Source organism: Nelumbo nucifera, chromosome 4 (genome assembly GCF_055504915.1).
Source record: "Nelumbo nucifera cultivar China Antique chromosome 4, China Antique-T2T, whole genome shotgun sequence".
In the NCBI taxonomy this organism is placed as follows: domain Eukaryota; kingdom Viridiplantae; phylum Streptophyta; class Magnoliopsida; order Proteales; family Nelumbonaceae; genus Nelumbo; species Nelumbo nucifera.
The window spans coordinates 12,756,105-12,774,564 of NC_142652.1; the positions used below are offsets into that span (position 1 = coordinate 12,756,105).

The 18,460-nt window shown below is 39.2% G+C and overlaps 2 protein-coding genes across 4 annotated transcripts; one reads left to right on the top strand and one right to left on the bottom strand.

Moving 5' to 3' along the window:
• Positions 1-3,142, top strand: LOC104607925 (putative serine/threonine-protein kinase PBL28). Of its 3 annotated transcripts, none has more exons than XM_010273707.3 (8): positions 1-304; positions 643-735; positions 871-1,055; positions 1,342-1,540; positions 1,653-1,816; positions 1,890-1,994; positions 2,468-2,590; positions 2,726-3,142. In XM_010273707.3, the coding sequence occupies exons 2-8, from the start codon at positions 666-668 to the stop codon at positions 2,960-2,962; spliced, it is 1,083 nt and encodes a 360-aa protein (XP_010272009.2). In that variant the 5' UTR covers positions 1-304; positions 643-665; the 3' UTR covers positions 2,963-3,142. The 3 variants fall into 3 exon arrangements, with proteins under 3 accessions (XP_010272009.2, XP_010272011.2, XP_010272010.2); XM_010273709.3 differs by having other exon boundaries at positions 659-735; XM_010273708.3 differs by lacking the exon at positions 1-304 and adding an exon at positions 353-589 and having other exon boundaries at positions 659-735.
• Positions 3,143-3,349: 207 nt separating this feature from the next.
• Positions 3,350-8,142, bottom strand: LOC104607924 (Acyl-CoA N-acyltransferases (NAT) superfamily protein). The gene is made up of 2 exons (XM_010273705.3): positions 7,127-8,142; positions 3,350-4,052 (listed from the first exon to the last, which is right to left on the bottom strand). The coding sequence occupies exons 1-2, from the start codon at positions 7,819-7,821 to the stop codon at positions 3,782-3,784; spliced, it is 966 nt and encodes a 321-aa protein (XP_010272007.1). The 5' UTR covers positions 7,822-8,142; the 3' UTR covers positions 3,350-3,781.
• Positions 8,143-18,460: the final 10,318 nt, after the last annotated feature.

Sequence of the window (18,460 nt, forward strand, 5' to 3'; positions counted from 1 at the left end):
ACACAAAACGAAAAAAAAAAAAAAAAAGGAAGAGAAATGGAAGGAGAAGTTGCATCTTCTCTTTAGACTTTACTTATCAAACACACCCACCTCTCCGGTCTCCACCACTCCTCTTCGGTCTTCCTCAGTCAAGCAAGCATTCCTCTTTTTTATTCTTTCTATACACTTCCTTTCCCTGCCTTATTCTTCAAGAACCTTTTTTTTTTCTTTAATTATTAATTGGTTCTCTGTCTCTCGACTCTCGCTTGCTCTCTCATCCAACCCACAACCCAGTTTGTTTATTTCTTCTACTCGAGAAGTTAAGGTAAGTTGGTAGATGCGGTTGTTGAGTTTTCTTCAAATCTAACTTCACTTGCTCTGCACGCACTCTTGATAGGATTCTTACACTCCCACCCATTTTCCTTATATCTTCCAATGTTTTCAATTTTCGTCATTTTTGGTTTGAGAAAGAAATCAGATTTTTCATTTATACGGGTCCAAATGGAGTTCTTTTTTCACTTTTAGTTGAGCATTTCGAGAGTGGGTTATTGCCAAGCGTGTCGAAACTAGGGAATTGAACCATCTTTATCATATAATTGTCTAAAGATAGGTCATTTCATTTCTCAACTAGTATATTTCATCCCTTTCTTTAACACTTGACAGATTGGCTTCTTCACAGAGTCATTATGCCTTTCGGATTGGTCTCAGCGTGGAACAAGAGGCGGAGAAGCAAATCCCAGGATCATGTTGACCCATGTATCTTCTTCTTCTTCTTCTTCTTCTGCTCATTGTTTATTTTCCTTACCCGTAATTATTAATTAACAACAATGGTTTCTGATCATTGTAAAATGTCAAATTCTGAAGTTGAACAAATTGAATACTCTGTTTCAGGGATATACAAATCCGTCGAGCACTGGCAACTTGAAGATCATAATCCATCCCCGAGAAGATTTCATGGGTCATCAGTGTTCACACTCAAGGAAATGGAGGAAGCATCGCATTCGTTCAGTGACGAGAATCTGCTTGGGAAAGGAGGATTCGGTCGGGTCTACAGAGGAATTCTGAGGTCAGGAGAGGTATGTGGGCAGCTTTCCAGAGATACTTGTAACAAAATTACGAGAAAATAAACACTACTGAATGTGAAGTTGATCACAATACCATTAAAGCTCGACTTGCCACTTTATCTAATCCCTGAATTGCATTCCCCAATCAGATTATGCTCTTACGATTTGAATCACAGCTGATGATGAATACTACAAAAACTAATGGACTAAATGAAGCCAAGATAAAAGTTTAGCATCAGATATGCAGATTTTGATGATCTTGTCTTCTCTTTTTCCCTCATAATCCTGGTTTCTGAAGGTAGTGGCAATCAAGAAAATGGAGCTGCCACCGTTTAAAGAGGCTGAAGGTGAACGGGAGTTCCGTGTGGAAGTTGACATCTTGAGCAGATTGGACCACCCAAACCTAGTTTCTCTGATTGGTTATTGTGCTGATGGGAAGCATCGGTTTCTTGTTTATGAATTCATGCACAAAGGAAACCTCCAAGATCAATTAAATGGTGGGTACTGTGACAGTATTCCACAATCCATCATCTATACCTATCGACTGATGCCTATTCATGCGTCCATTTACTTCAGTTAAACCTTTTAGTTACTTAATCTGTGTTCTAGGACTCAGTGAGGAGAAGATGGACTGGCCTTTAAGGCTCAAAGTAGCACTGGGAGCAGCACGAGGGCTTGCTTATCTTCATTCCGGCTCTGCAGTTGGGATTCCTATTGTGCACAGAGATTTCAAATCAACCAACATACTTCTAACTGCAAATTTTGAAGCAAAGGTAATTAATTTAAACGGAAATCGTGTTGGAATTATGCATTGTAGTTGTAACACCAGTTTCTCTTGCTTACCAGATCTCTGATTTTGGCCTCGCCAAGATGATGCCCGAGGGCCAGGAAACATATGTGACCACAAGGGTGCTCGGTACTTTTGGCTATTTTGATCCTGAATATACATCGGTATGTTTGTTCATGGGGTTTGTTAAATCCGAATTGCAATTCTTCATTTATTCTCCTACTCCGATTCTATGTATGTTGTGACTTTCCTTGTGGAAGTAATGACCCCTGAATTCTAGATCTTCTAGACAGAGTGCTCCATAACCTAGTTTCAGTGTCAAATCTTAACCCCTGTTTAGAATTCTGGTATTTGAATCAGTAAAAGATGTGGTTGATAAATATTTTAATTGGACAACTTTCTGTGGTTCTAATCTTATTCTGCCCTTTGATCCTCCTCTTTGTGCTTGTGAGGAAGGAACCTTTGTCCAAAGTCCATTGAAAATAATCATAAGAAATAGATTATAGGAAACAGCATTTTCCATCCTACCATAGTTCTTGCGTGGGAGGACTATCCTCCATATATGAAGTGGTCTTTCCATGGAGAACGAATGTTTTGCAATAGGGGTATGAACATTGGGTATTTCGTCTTTTGACAGACAGGGAAGCTCACTTTACAAAGTGATGTCTATGCATTTGGAGTAGTTCTCCTTGAGCTTTTGACTGGGCGCAGAGCAGTGGACTTGAACCAGGGGTCCACTGATCAAAACCTTGTACTACAGGTATAAGTCTTTTTTTTTTCCTCCATTTTTAGAGGTTCTGCAATCTGCTTCTTGAATTTGAAGGTGTCTCATAGCTTCCAAAATGACCAATTGGCCATACACTCTTGACTGGGTACTTTGTGAACTGTTCATCAGGTCAAGCATATATTGAACGATCGGAAAAAATTGCGCAAGGTGATAGACCCAGATATGGTTCGGAGTTCGTACACCATTGAATCGATAACCATGTTTGCCAACCTCGCTTCTCGCTGTGTTCGGACTGAGAGCAGTGAGAGACCCTCGATGGCAGAATGTGTAAAAGAACTCCAGCTGATTCTCTACACAAATACGAAAGGCTTGGGAACAGGGATGCATACGCTCAGAATGGTCTGAAAAAGTTATTAGACAGTATTAAAAAGGAACTGTTTGAATCAAAAGAATGTGCAATTTTACTTGCTTTCACCTAAGTGATCAGAGAAAATAGAATTGTATGGGATAAACTTCAAGCTTGAAGTTTGCCAAATGAATTTGATAATAAAAAAAGAAAAAAAAAAGAAATTGTTCCATCAACTACTCAAGCTTGGCAAGTAGGAACCTACTTCCTAGAAAAGATAAATAGATATATAATGAAGAAATAAAGCAAATATTTTTGAAACCATGCAATACCATTTGAATTTCTGCAGATTAATATGGCTTTTGGGAGTGATACTCCGGCTAAACAGATTGACATACATAACGCATTGCACCTGAGGTCGGGCATAGCAGGACAGCACGTTCAATGACACAACAAAGAATATGGTTGCAAATATAATTCATTGAAATGGGAGAATAAACGGGACAGCACGTTCAGGACTGCTGATTCATACAATTGACCACCTGCCCTAAAAACATTCAACAGGACCTGCCCATACTTCTTTGATTGTAAAATGCATCGGCTGATTGGACCAACTTCTAGGATCAAGTGAAGCCACTGGACTGAGGTGTAAGAATAGAAGCTAAGGGGAAATGCTAAAAAAAATACAAAAAGAGAAAAAGAATGAAGCTCTTCTTATAAGCAACAGAATGTACAATTTTGTTGATTTTATATGTTGCTCCATAAATCAAGACACATAGGGAAAAACAAGAAATAATTTGCCAGGAAAAACCTGTGGCTGTTATGTTATAGCTTGCACCTTGTTATCCATAGGAAAGCCATATCTTCTGCTAATCCTTTCATGAAGTAGATTCCTCATTAGAACTCGTAATACCAAGTTCTGATTGAGTGTTTGTGACTGGGAGCTTCTTGCACATCAAGTGCTTACGTCGCTGCAAAGTTAAGAGGATCAAGAGATTATCTGTCTTGATAATATTGTAACCAGCTTTAGTGTACATGTTGAATGGAGCTGTATCAATCATTCTGCAATGCAAGTACACCTCTCTTGAAGAAGTTATCTGGGATATAAGTTCCTCGCATGCCTTCAGGAGATGCCACCCAATGCCCCGCCTGAAATTTTCCAATGTCAAACACTTAAAACCAGGTCTGCTTTGATGATCACACATGGAAACATTAATGGCTATGGAGCTGGATTAGCCCGCCCCCCTAGTCTATTCAGAAAAGCATTCAATTGTGAAAAAGATAAGCAATCTGGGGTAGAATTCAATTAACTGCTAATAATTTGACAACTGTGATGCAATCAATCATCCTTCCAGTGCAATCAGGAGCTGTTGGTCATGCAATTGATAAATTTAAGAGGCTTTTAGGTAAACTTCGTACATGATACTAGAAAGCTTATAACCAATCAACCAGTATCATAAAACTGGTAACCAATAAGGGGGTATTCATAAAAGTTCACGGGAGGTTTTTGATTGGTCAAAGCTCTTTTGGTATCATACCTTTCCAGCATCATGGATTTACCCTTCTTAGGGATGTGATTTCTAAAAGAAACTTCACTAAACCCAATAAAAACAAGAATGAAAGGAGAAAATAATCAAGAGTATAGATTTTCCATAAAACATAAATGCCCTTAATAATTAGCTCTTTAACAAGACAATTTGCCATGTGGCTTGATCTCGAGACCAGGAGAACAAAATGCTTAAGAATGTGGTAAGAGTAATTTATTCCCTTGAAACATGGGAGTCTCTCAAAGAACCTCTCTAGAACATATGAATGTTAACACCACTGGTCACATGTAATGCATATAAGTGAGCCAATCACAGCTTTCTTGGAGTTGCATATGTCATTTTGGTTTGTGAAACTAAAAGTCCCTCCTCCGTTCATAAACTCAAAGTACCCTGCCTATGCCTGAAGGTCCCAGGTTTCCAGTTGAACATCCATCCCAATTTAGTTTGATAACATGGGGAAGACCACAAACCAGGTGAAGAATGAAAATTCACCGCCTTATTGTAATATGCCAAAATAACATGTAATTTTTTGTTAAAATATCACCATTCAAGATGATATGAACGTCCAAAAAGGATGTTCACATGCTTAAGAAGTTGTGATTTATGTTTAACCCCTTGCTCAATAACGTAGGTTTTGAAAGAATTTAAGGGGAAAAGGGACCGTAACCATGCTATAGTTATCATACTATTACTCTTTGTGAGCTTTGTATTTCTACTTTCTAGTGCTTTGACTTCAACAAAGTGAAAAAAGAGACTTTTCAACAGTTTCCTTGTCAAACAAGGAAGACTAAAAGTTCCATAAACAGCTAAAAGTAAAAGAAAATTACATAAGTTGTATAATGCTTGGTGATATTTCAGCATAGTTGTTATTCTTTTATATATAACTCTACTCTTAGGAACAAGAGCAAGAAGAAAGGTGACACTAAAACTATCCAAACAAAAAGATCAATTGTTATCGCTTTGAGGCCTTAACAAATTTTAGTGCTTGTAGAGGTGTTCATTGAGGTTCTATCCAGACACAAGATCATGCATATACACCAAAGCTTTGTCTATCCAATTTATCAAATACATAAGCACAGTTCCTCCATGACTAACATTCCTATAAATTAAAACCTCATAATAGTTCAAATTCCATATGAATCAAGGGATAAGTTAGCAAGGATGCTTGTTAACACTGACAATATATAAAGAACCAAGGATAAAAGGCCAACAATATCAATTAATCAAGATATGATACTAATGGGTCATGTTGGAGCTTATGTTGCTTATACTTGGCTCCTGGACTAGATAAACAGATGAAGTGGTGCTTAAAATATAAATGACAGACCAACTTATGAATTATTATTCTATGGGAGTCTTATGACAGAAAAGCAAGAAAACTGAGTCTCTTGATTTAAGTGCCAGTAGGACATGCATAAGTACTTCAGGTTGGGTTCAAGTTCTCTGTTCTAGCTCCATTACCCAAGTGAAGTCATATGCCACAAAGCAGTCAGAGATAGGATGGCAGTATGGAACATGTGGACAACCACCAGCATTGTTTGCCAACTCTAATTGTCAAAGGTAAGGCAATACCAAAATGCTAGGACTAATTCATATAAAGGAGTATAGTTCAACTCCCCATTTTCAAAATTCCGTTAGTTTCTGAACTCTTTCACAAAACTACATAAACCAGTAATACTGTTTATGCATAGACAAGACATTGGAATAATATAAAAGAACAATCTGAGCTTTAGAGCTTTCTCAGTTTTAGTATTTTATAGATAAACATGTTGCGGATGGTAGTCACTTGCAGCCACTTGTGGGTGGTTTGGTTGACCTTCTGCTCCTCTTATGTGCTAATGTTCTGTTCACTACTTATTCATCAAAAAAAAGTTCTGTTCACTATTTTGCTTCAATCACTAGTTTATGAAACTCTCCAATTCCCACTAGATACCAACCATAAAATATATGATCTCATGTGAGATGAAATTTCACTAATAAGAAAAGAGCTTCGCAAAGTTGAGCATAAGATGGTGCAACAGAATCTCAATTTTTGCTTCAGTTAAGTGGATTGTCTCACTAGATGAGTAAGAATTCGATAATACCTAATTCACTTGAGGGAATTGTTCCATTACTTTTTTAGTTCATGTCTATAACCCTATTCGGCTCTTTATCCAATTCTTGCAGGGTGTGTCAACTTTTTCACTATCACCAGCAAGAATTGAAACTACCAAAAACAAAAATGGATCCGGGATATGGAAGCTAATATTGATAAAAATGAATCACCAAGAAAAAAGAAAAGAAATGATAAAAGGTAATATGAATGCTAATATTGATAAGAAGAGTGACATTTTTTATTTTTGAAATGCATAATAAGACTGACAATTAATTCCTTTCGGTCCACCTCCAAATTATGAAACTAATTGCCTATTAGCCCAGTACCCAACAGCATTATTAAAAAAAGGTAAAATTTACCCATCTTTTAAACACAATGAAGATGAATTCAAATCAACAAGAAACCCAAAAATAATCCATTCTTAACCTCAAAGAACCCTATAGTCCCCACTAGAATTGAAGTGATAAAACGGGGAAGAAAGGAAAAAAAAAAAAAAAAAGAAAGAAAGAAAAACGAACTAAACTAATTGCTAATCATGGAAAACTACACCCGTGCCCCAGAAGCCAACAAGAAAAGCATACCTTCGAAGCGGTTTCTTCACAGTCATGTTGCATATATACGGGGAATCCTTGGGCGGAGTAGGCGTCGGAGGAGAAGCATTGGCACCCCTCTTATTGAAAGAAACCTCAACTGTACCCACCAGCTCCTCTTCACCACTCTCTCCTCTGTAATATCCAATTAGAGTTGCTGTATGCGGCATTAGAGCTCTTCGTTCAATCATGTACTGCTTCACCAAGAATGCTAATAGACGGACATAGCGGAAAGGCAGCGCCATGGACTCTGCAAATGATTCCGAGAGCAAGCCAACTGTAGCATCCATCTCTTGTGCATCCATGACGCGAACCGACAACGACCCCGTATCAAGTTCATAGGAATATCGGAAGCTCTGTAAGACTTGGAGCTGCTTGAGTTCATCGTTAATTAGAAATCGACCTGTTCTTTGTAGGTCGTTGAGATATGATTCAGCCGAATAAGATGCAGGAGGGGGAAGCGAAGGAGAAGAGGAGGATTCAGAAGAAGAATGGGAGGAGGAGGATGAGAACGAAGGTCTGAATTTACAAGTGTCTAATTTGTGGACGAGGAGAAGAGGGTGAGCAGGTTTAGGTGATATCGATGTGGACAGTGTGTGATATGGTTTGAATAGGGAGAAAGGTTGGTGATGATGGTGGGGAGGGTTTATGCAAAAGGAGAAAGAAACAGTTGCAGCCATGAGCATAAAAGAGAAGAAATGGGGTAAGCCGTAAGTGTTACCGGCCAAGATTGAAAGACTGAAGTAGCGTTGGCATCATCAATCAAGAAGATAAGTACAACATATCATGGATACTTATTCTGGTCTTCTTCTGCTACTTCCGTGCAACGGATCCGACGGAGTGGAGGTGGAGCAGTGCTGCGACTTGGTTGGGAAAATCTCAGCTTTCCAATTCTTCCACCTCATCTTCAATACATTGAAGACAGAGAAATCAGACTGGCTTATGCTACCTATACGCGCGTGCGCTGCACTCAGGTCAGGGGATTGAAAATAGAGCTGTTTGGTTTGACAGAAAGTAAGAAATAAAAATTTGAGAGAAATTTCTTGATAAAAATTCACTTAGCTTTCTTTATAGTGGGTTGTAACGGATCTGATTTGAATCGGATATGGCATGGTTTAAATTTAATCCGACAATATTCGCATCCAAATATAAAATTATAAGTTGGGCTCAGATCAGGCTCTTTTGGAATTGAATACTAGTAATAAATTACCTAGATGAAACCTCCAAATGTTCCATATAGAGAGAGCATTTTGCAGCCCTAATAGATAGATAATTTTATGCGAAATACAAAAGGATGAAAGGGTGTCATTTCAGGCAGCATTACATCCAATCAACTCGAACCAAGATTAAGAAGGAAAGAAGAGTGATTAAATGTAAGACTTGGGTGATTTGGTAATAGTTGAAATAGACGTTCATAGTGGAAAATGAAAAACAATTTAAATTTATAAATGTCTTATTCAGCATTTCATCTCTTGAGCATGGATGACTAGTTATTGAAGTTTGACGAGATATGGGTATTTAGGGTGTATCGATACTTAAAAACACACTTTCAATGTTTTTTTTAATGAGTTTTAAAGACTTTTTTAATGGTTTTTTATTAAGATAAATCAGGGTCCCAAAACACCTATAAATAGGCGTATCAAGATCAAAATATACGATACGATACACTCGATACGGGGCATATTGTATCGATACTTTGAACCTTGTTTTTCGGTAAGTTATTTATCCAAGTAAATACAGTTATTTGGATAAGTTTTAAGTGCATTTATCCATGCTCTTTTATTTCTCATGTAAATAAGGCAATGACCATTTTAGCCATAAAAATCCATTATTAAAAAGGACATTTTTGTCCCATTCAAGTGTTGACAACTTTCCCCCTAGGTGGAAAAGTTATTTATCCACCTAGGAAATTGATATCACTTACCCGGGTAAGTGATACCTAAGAAAATAAACTTTCCATGATCGTCACATAAATTTGAAAAAAAAGAACATGGGGTTCTTGGTCAATGGAAACCAAAATCCCATTGACCAACTTTCCCCCTCTTAAATACGAAAAAAAAACACCCCCTTAAATTTTTTCGTTATATTTAAATAGTACCTCTTTAAATTTAAACCCTTTTAATTTAAAGTTTAAATTCCTTTTTTTTTTTGCATCCCACTTAATAGCCCCTATTTCAGCAATTGCCAAACACTACCTAATAATGAGATCTGATTTGCTGATTTGTTCGGTCACATATTTGTGCACCACCGTCGTACATTGGACTCAGTTTGGAAAGAGTACAAATGCAAATATTTACAGTGCAAATGCATACAGAATATAAGGTTTTGAACTCTACATATTTGCATTTGTACTCCTTCAAAACTGAGCCTTGGGAACATTTACTCATTATTATTATTATTATAGGAAAAATTGCGAAAGGTAAATTTTTAATTAAAAGTTTATTGGAAAAAATGTCTATTTGAAATAAATAAAAATTTATGAATAATAATATATTTAATTTAACAAAATAAAACAATAAATAATCACGACCATTAAGCAATAGAGTGAAAGAGGGAGAGATGACTTTTGTCATTGTATTTTTGTTTTAAATAGTGGAATAATTGTAAATAGTTATATAATAATTAATTTAATAAAATAAATGAGATAAATAGACAATCAAGTGAGAGAGTAAATATTTATAAATATATACATGATATTATGTCTAACTTTGCTAGCAATAATAATTTGTTAGATTATTAAATTATTAACTAATTAAATAATTTAGTAAAATAAGTAAATAAATAAATAAATAAAAACATTATGTATTATCAACACGAGATTGGTAAAGGCTATCTCAAATTATTTAATTAATTAATTTAGCGTTGTTAATGGGTCGGGTTAAACCATGGGGCTACCGAGCCCATGAACAGGCTTATCCTGATTCATGGCCCAGCTTGGCCTAAGACTTGGCTTGCAGACTAGCCCAGCCTGCGACACGACACAAGCCCGTATAGGTCTGAAATAAAATAAAAATTTAATATATATTTTTTAATTTATGTTAAAATCTTAATTATTTTTTTTCAAAATTTTTATAAAACATGGCTTAACTCGGTTTGTGGCCTGGCTTGGCCTAAGACTTGGCCTATGACATGGCACGGGCTCACGTGGGCTCAGGTCATATATTATATACAATAACTATATAATATATACTTTTATTTTCAACTTTATTATATTATTTCATTTTATTATTGCATATGTAAACAATTGTATACATCAAAGTTCATATAAAATAAAATTTTAAGATCTTTTTTAAATTTTATCTATTTTTTAATTTATGTAACTTTTTCATTATTTTTTTTCAAACTTAAAAAAAAATGGATTAGCCAGATTCATGGCCCGACTTTGCCTAAGACTTGGCCCACGGACCAGCCTGACCCACGGCATGGCATAGGCCTACACGGGCTAAGGCCGAGGGCTGTACCAGAGCAACCCCTAAAGTATCCCAGGGGAGATCAGCACGGCCCAACACGGCCTGATTGTAAATAAAATGAGAGATAAAGACAATTTTTAGCAAATATGAAAAAGGTAGAAGTTTAGTTGCATCATTTAAATAGTTAATATTGGCACCATCGTAAATAATTACATGTTTAGTATCAAATATGAAAGAACATTGTTCTTGGTTTTATTCAATGGCATCATTGTAATTAATTAAATTTCTAATGGTAATGATTAAAAGCATGAAAAGGGAAAGATTATAAAATTATAAGATTTCATTAGGTTATATAAAAAAAGATTCCATTGCTTTTAGGTATTATTATTATTTGCTTCTACGTCGTAATTCAATAGTCTCAAAATCAACCTTGGTTCATATCCAAATGTGTATTTTAAAGTGGGCAAATTTCATCTTTTCCCTAAGAATGTGAATCGGTTTCATGTTTTATGTCAAACCAAATTCAAATTTAGCATAAAAGATAAACGCATCATAATCTTTTTAGGGAGATTTTGAAAAGTAAATTTTAATTTAATAGATGCAGATATAAATAATTTAACAATAGGAGAAAATTTGAAATACAAGTAAAGTTTTGCCTGAATGAAATATTATAGTCCAACTGTTAGCACTACTAGAATTCCTACGTTTAGAGGCACTTGGCCCGAGGCGGTCAAGAAAAACTGCCTTTATAACATATTATAGAAAAGGCGGATTTATTGAGGCACTTTTTAATGCCTCTGATTTAGGTTTGGCTTCCAAAAACCATCTCGCACACAAACATCCAAATCTCTTTCGGACTAAAGACTCTTCATGCTCTCGCTCAAAGCAAACATAGTTCCGTCTTTTTTTTCTTCCCCATATCACGAATGTCTCTTCACTGCTTTTCTCTGTTATTTCTTCCTCCTCTCTTTTTTCTTTCTTTTTCCCATTTCTTCTCTTTTTGTTCCCTTTCCTTTCCTCTCCTCTTTTCTTCCTCCTCTCTTCCTCTCCCATACAAATCTGCAAATGTGGATTCTTAGGTTTACTCCACATGAATGTTTTTCATCAGTGGCTTGAACAGGTATTCACTCCCTATTTTACATTTTCTTACTAGCAAATCAAGTAAAATTTAGGGTGGATCTGTAGTTCGAGTACTATAGATAAGAAATTTAGGGTAGTGTATTTTAATTTTTAAAATGGCCACACTAATAGCCTCATGGTGGATGTCTCCTATTTCAGAAAATCAATACGATGACATGCTTGTTGCTATTTAACATTGCAAGCGGTCAGATTCTAGATTCTTGTGGTCTGTTCAAGATCATCCATCGATGGTTTAGAAAGAAATCCACATATTGTGCAATTGTTATCCATTGATTTGGGAGGTCTTGGTGGGACTGCTTCGTTACTAAATCCTAGGCTCAAACTTAATGTATAGATTTAATGAGTGTTAATGGGTTACTCATCAAGTCATCAATTTATTTCTATATGTTGATCACAATATCTTATTTTGTAATCACACGAATATGGAGCTCGTGTCATTTCTACTACTCCAACTATACCTGATGTAGGAGTATTTGGTCAACTCACAGATCTTGACACGTGGCATCAAGCAGACGTGTCCTAGCCATCCCGTAGACCCTAACACATAGCATCGATCGGACGTATCCTGACCACCCATCACTAACCATTGCCAACTGCTGTCACCTGCTCCTAACTCTTCCTCCTCTCAGGCGACTCTGACTATAAAAAGGGGCTCCCACATTGAGGTAAAGATAGACATGAACTTAAGCTCAAGTCTTCTCTCTTGCTTGGTCCGACCCCCTCACAGTTCTCAATTAACTTAATTGTTGGAGTCTTCACCCATGGGATAACTCCCGGGTCCTCTAACATAGTTATTCTCTTAGGTTGGACCTATCGGCCTCATACTTTGGAAATTACCTTGTTGCCCTCGGATTCAAATTTCGCAGCAACAATTGGTGTTGTCTATGGGAACACGTCTTTGAAACTTTCCCTTAAGAAAAAAACTAACCTAATTTGATCGACTAGCATCCCTAAAATAACGGGTTAGGGATAAGGCAAAAGTACACCTTCGGAAGCCTAGAGATAAGGTAGCAATACACCTTGGTCGACTACCCTCAAACTAACGGGCTAGCCGAGGTCACCAATAGGACAATCCTAGATGGATTGAAGACAAGACTATCAAAGGGCTTTGGGCAGACAAACTGTACAACATTCTCTGGGCATACCAAATGACACCTCAAACTGCCATGGGTGAAACTCCTTTCAACTTGACATATGGAACATAATCTATCATCCCAACAGAGATCGGTTAGTTGATGCTTTGAATCAAGGTCCCGACATACCAACAAAGAGTTGCAAGATACTACAACTCCTGGGTTAGAGAGCGTCACTTCAATGAAGGCGACTTCATCCTCAAAAAGTCATGATCCTTGAACCCAACGTTTGAAAGCTTGGCCCAAACTGGGAAGGGCCCTATAGAATCAAGTAAGCAGTAGGACCCGATACCTTTCAACTGGAACACTTGAGTGGAAGACCGATGCCTCGTACTTGGAACTCTGAGAATCTCTGGATGTATTATCAATAGAGTTGTAAATACCTTAGTGAAAAATTCTGAATGACAAGTGTAAAGTTCCTCTCACCTCAGATATCTTTTTGTGTAAATGCTCTTGTTCCATCTAGCTGCTAGGACCCCTTGGCTGGCCAATTGCAGCATACAGCCTTCCTTAAGGTTATACGCTTAGATCGAACGTTGGCCCCAAAGCATACAACCTTACTTAGGGTTATATGCTCGAACCAGATGTCGACCCTCAAGGCATACGATACTTTGCAAGTCATATGCCTAGCTGCCTTTTTACTTTTTGTGACTAAGGTAAGAACTTCTGGGACCTCGACAACTGTTGATAAGTTAGGCCACGACTTTAATCTCAGCCTCAAAGACCCTTAAAGAAGCGAGTTTTTGGAGTTCAACAAGTCGACACCAACCAATGACTTAATAAAAACATGATGAACGACACACTAAGTAAACAACACTTCTCCACTAAGGCAACCACTCATGACCTCGGCCACCAATCAACTTCCTTCTCTTTCATTAAGGCAAAGTGTTCCAAGACTAAGTAAAGAACGATTCGTGGTGTCGTAATCGGCCTAAAGGACTCTAATACATAACGTCCTTAGAACTTTTTGTTTTTCTCTTATCTCTTAAGAGGAATATTTTAACTTTAAGAGAAAAATGGTTGTTCATTTCCTCTTATCTCTTATCTCTTAAAATGTAATCATACAATTTTTTGTTTTCCAATGATACCCCCAAAAAGATAAACAAAAACTCTCATATATGGGGTCAAAATGGATATTTGATAATTTTTAGAATTCACAATTCAGAACAGCATTCTTTGCATTTAGACTTCAGAGCAAACAAATAGGCCCTAAGTGAAGAACACTTCCAAGGTAAAGGATTACTTTCGAGCCAAGTTTAAACGTGCCTCTTCTGGGGAGAGGCAGAACATCTTTGGTAAGAAACTCAAGTTTTATTCACTCAAGCGTCTTTACAAAAAAAAGGCCTCTTAGGGGAGGCGTCGGTCCCTTACAAAAGAAGAAGAAGAAGAAGAAGAAGAAGAAGAAAAATACACAAGTATCAAGGGCATGCAGGTCCAAACAAAAGAAAACAAAGGATAAAGTTTATTGGCCCCCTCCAGTCTGAGCGGTGGCCTGGGTAGTGGCATTGGCAGCAATGTCGACAACTGTGCTATTGTTCGTCCCCAGTACATCTACTATTTGTCGAGCTTCAACGATGAACAGATCCAGCTGGCCAGCGTTGAAACTTGGAAGGTTCTTTGTCACTTGGGCCTTGTAGTCCTCGAAGCCCTCTAAGTAAGCCTAGGAGGCAAAGAAGGTCAAGTCTGTCTCATGTTCTGCCAAGGTCTTATATTTTTCGACCGCCTTTATTAGCCGACTCCTCCAGCTGCTGTTCCATTGATGCCAAGGAGGACTTCAACTCCTTAATGAGCTCTTTGTTATTGGCCACCTCGGCCTTGAACTTGTTATGATGCTCATGCTCGTTGCGTGCCTGACCCTTGGCCGCCTCCCGACCAGTTTGTGTATCGGTCGTTTGCTACTTTAGGTGATCGATCTCCTTTTTCATTCACCAAAGTTTCTGAATCAGCACCTCGACCTTATCACAATGGTCAGCTGAGCAAGTGACCATTTGGACATATGAAAGGAAAAATGTCAATCATATACCACCAAGAAGACCTCGGCGACACAACAATCTAGAAGAAGTGTGTGCATACCTCAGAGGCCTTGTCTAACAATGTGTCCCCGACTGAGTCCACCAAATACTGTGTCCAGGACTGGCGGTCCCCAGGGAGGACCATGCTGATCGCCAGCTGATGGCTGACGCCTGGAACTGACAAGGAGTCCCCGTCTCAAACACTCCACGTTGGTGGGAAGGTCAAATGAGCAATGAGCGGCTCGTTGTCTTGGGGATCAGACAACCGAGGCTCTGCCTAATGCGACCCGCCTGAGGTCCCCTCAGGATGATGCTGCTCTCTTAGGTGCCGTCGCCAGCAATTTCGTCTTCATGTCGACCTCCATTTCTATGAACAAGAGAAGCAAACGAGTTAGAAGAATGCCAACAAAACTCAAGCAACTTCGCAACTGGCAGACAACGGGAGCATCCATATCGGGGGTAGGACTAAGGCCAACCATCACCAAGGCCTCCTCCTCCTTGACCAAGGGTCCGGTGTGAGTTGTCTCGCCTAGCCGAAGCCGAGTCATTACAGCCTTCTCCTCATCATTGTTGCGTGGCATAATCCTCTCGGTCAATGTATTTGGTCTCCCCCAACTAAACCGAAAGGACCAGCCCTCAGGGCAACTAACAAAGAAGAATTTCTTCTTCCAGTTGTGAACAAATGACGGGTTGTCCACCACCCTTCCTCGTCGTCCTTGGAAGTAAAACAAGTCCTCCTCATCGAGGTGCTTTCATAGTGCGAACAAACACTGAAATATATTCAACGTCACTGTCACCTCTTGAAGATGGGCCATTACCAATACAACTACCGTTGTCCTAATGGCATCGGGGGCGAGTTGGCTAAGGGACTAACCCTATAGTCCCTCGGAATGTAGTACCTCTTGGCCAATGTGCTAACTTGCACCTTGCCAAGATGGGCCATTACCAATACAACCACCGTTGGCCTAATGGCATCGGGGTAACGCCCCAGCGCTACGCCTTGACGCTTAGCCTTGGCCCACTCCTCGGCTGTGGGTTCCTCAACCTCTTCCACATCCACCACATTAAGGTGCCCAAGAACATTCCCTGGGGCGTTAGCCCTCGGCTGCATGGAACCGGTGCTCTCACTAGTAAAGCCTACACTCTACTGATCGCACTCGACCCCACGAGACACGACTCTCTCCCTTAGCACTTGGGCGGTAGACATCCGAGAGGAGCTCTTAGAGTCACTATTATCACTCCAATCAGGAAGGTTATATTCTTCACAACTTGAATCCGAGGCCAACATGTCGAGGACAATAATCCTTAAAGATGTTTGTTAAAGAAAGTTTGAAGGAGTTGGCTGTTGATAGCCGAAGTGTCCTCAGTAGAAGGTTTCGTGTAAATGGTGGAGAGTCGCTCAACTAGCCTCCCAATGTGGCACCGACCTTGGGAAACGAAACCACGCCAAGAGACGGGACTGATTTTCCCATCGACTCTGGATCAAGGATGCGTATAATCGAACCCCCCTACACCGTCTCGTGCACAGCCTCATTCAGTCGACCCCGATGCCCATTCTGGATACAGATATACAACGTCCGTGCCGCGCACGAACATATGACAGGAGACATCAACGCATGTGCAAGGCATGGACAACGGGTGTGGACAGAATATGCTCACACTGGCCACGTTCACGACCCCTCAACCCAAGATGGTCATTTGTTGATGCAATGGGTGAATGGAGGATTAGTTGCCTTTAGACGCTAAGAAGAGCTCTATAGTCGAGGCCAATGCCTCCGCACAAGTACATTATACTCTCTTCGGTCGAAGCCGAGGCCTTAATGCAACCCGCCAAAGAACCTTGATCACTATGGCCTTGAGAGTGGGGAGCAAGTGATGTAGGAGTATTTGGCCGACCCGTAGATCTTGACATGTGGCGTCGATTGGAAGCATCTCGGCCATCCCTCGGACCCTAACACATGGTGTCGGCTGGACGTATCCTGACCACTCATCACCAACCACCACCAACCGCCACCACTTGCTCCTAACTACTACTCTTCTCAGGTGACTGACTATAAAAAGGGGCTCCCACATTGAGGCTAATACAAACTGAAACTTAAGCTCTAAGTCTCCTCTCTTGTTTGGTCTGACCCCTCACAACTCTCAGTTAACTAGACCGTCAAAGTCTTTGCCCTTGGAATAACTCCTAAGGTTTCTAACGTACTTCTTCTCTCAAGTTAGACCTATCGGCCTTGGATGCTAAAAATTACCTTATTACCCTCGTCTCCAAATTTGGTAACAACAATAACAGAGTACTTTGATAGAAGGTATCTTATCTAGCAACCAAAAATTTTATTCTCTCCTTGTTGTTAGTTTTAGTTTTTTCTTAACTTAATCATTATTTTTTGGTGTTAGTTTAAAATCTAGCTGCAGACCTCAAATCTAGGAAAACGTGTAACAGCTTGTTGGGAGTTTACTGTAATTTATTATTCCTAGTAAGCTCTTATAAATTGATAAATCCAATTATGGATGGAAGTCCAAAGTTCATGAGAGGAATTTGCATCGTCTGTCCTTTATGGGACAAAAATTTTTGTCCCATCCTATAGAAAATTGTCACATCACCTTTTACAATTGAAAGTTAAATTTAACGGAAGTTGAGACATAACGGTTGAACTCCTAAATTCATTTTAATTTTGTTAACCCGCCCAACCCATCCCCTCTCTCTCCCAATCACCCTTCTATCACCACCGCTACAACTAGAGATCCAAACAAGCTTGCTGAAAAAACCATCCCCTCTCTGTTTATATTAGTATTCACATAAGCTGGAGAAGAACACTTACTCCGGCTCTGGGCTGTGCACTCTTCAAAACTCATGCTTTCATCTACAAATGCCCTAGAACTATTAGGCAGCTTCATTTCAGTGTTAAAGAACCCATGCATCATTCTTCTGACAAACAAAGCCGGTTTTAACACCCATCCGACCCATCTTTCAGATCCCAAGTCTTATGATTTTAAGGTCGGAATCCCTGAACACACTCACAGATCGGCGATGGCGATGTATTGCTGTCACAGATACTACAAGGGCCACAATTTTTGTAGTCGTCACATTGGTCCTTTTTCTGCTCTTCGCCAATTTGAATACAAGGTATGCTTCATAAACTGTTTTTGGGGACATCAATCTTGTCTCTATCTTGCCATGGGTTTCTAAGCTAGCAACCATCTAAGAGATCAGCCACCTCTGAGAACCTGAAAATTGAAATTCAGGGAGAGAGAGAGAGAGAGGGTTGAACAATTGAACATGATCTCCAACAGTTGGTAGCAACAGTCTCTGGCGGTCAGTGGCACTGGTGGAACTAGATGTGAGAGAGGAGGAAGAAAAAGAAGAGGGAGAAAGACGAGTTCGAGATAGAGGAAGGAATGAGAAAGGCTTGAGAGTTTGGGCGGGTTGTCAAAATTTCAAATGCATTTCATCATTTTTTGAGTCCGGACTACGGTCAGTCCCCCAGTTCCGGTTATACTATAAACCGGCAATTCCTTAAAAAAAGTTGAAAAAGTCAGAAAACCGTTGACCCGAGCGGTCGAACTGCTAAACCGTTCGGCCCGGACAGTGGTTTGTAGGTTATAATTTTTTATTTTCGCTAATTTAATAAA

Bases quoted from the DNA above. Each gene is read 5' to 3' on its own strand.
- LOC104607924 (XM_010273705.3), bottom strand. From the start codon at position 7,821: ATGCTCATGGCTGCAACTGTTTCTTTCTCCTTTTGCATAAACCCTCCC. The intron at 4,053-7,126 runs GTATGCTTTTCT...GGAAAATTTCAG, and splicing joins GTGAAGAAACCGCTTCGAAG to GCGGGGCATTGGGTGGCATC.
- LOC104607925 (XM_010273707.3), top strand. From the start codon at position 666: ATGCCTTTCGGATTGGTCTCAGCGTGGAACAAGAGGCGGAGAAGCAAA. The intron at 736-870 runs GTATCTTCTTCT...ACTCTGTTTCAG, and splicing joins CCAGGATCATGTTGACCCAT to GGATATACAAATCCGTCGAG. The intron at 1,817-1,889 runs GTAATTAATTTA...CTTGCTTACCAG, and splicing joins CTGCAAATTTTGAAGCAAAG to ATCTCTGATTTTGGCCTCGC.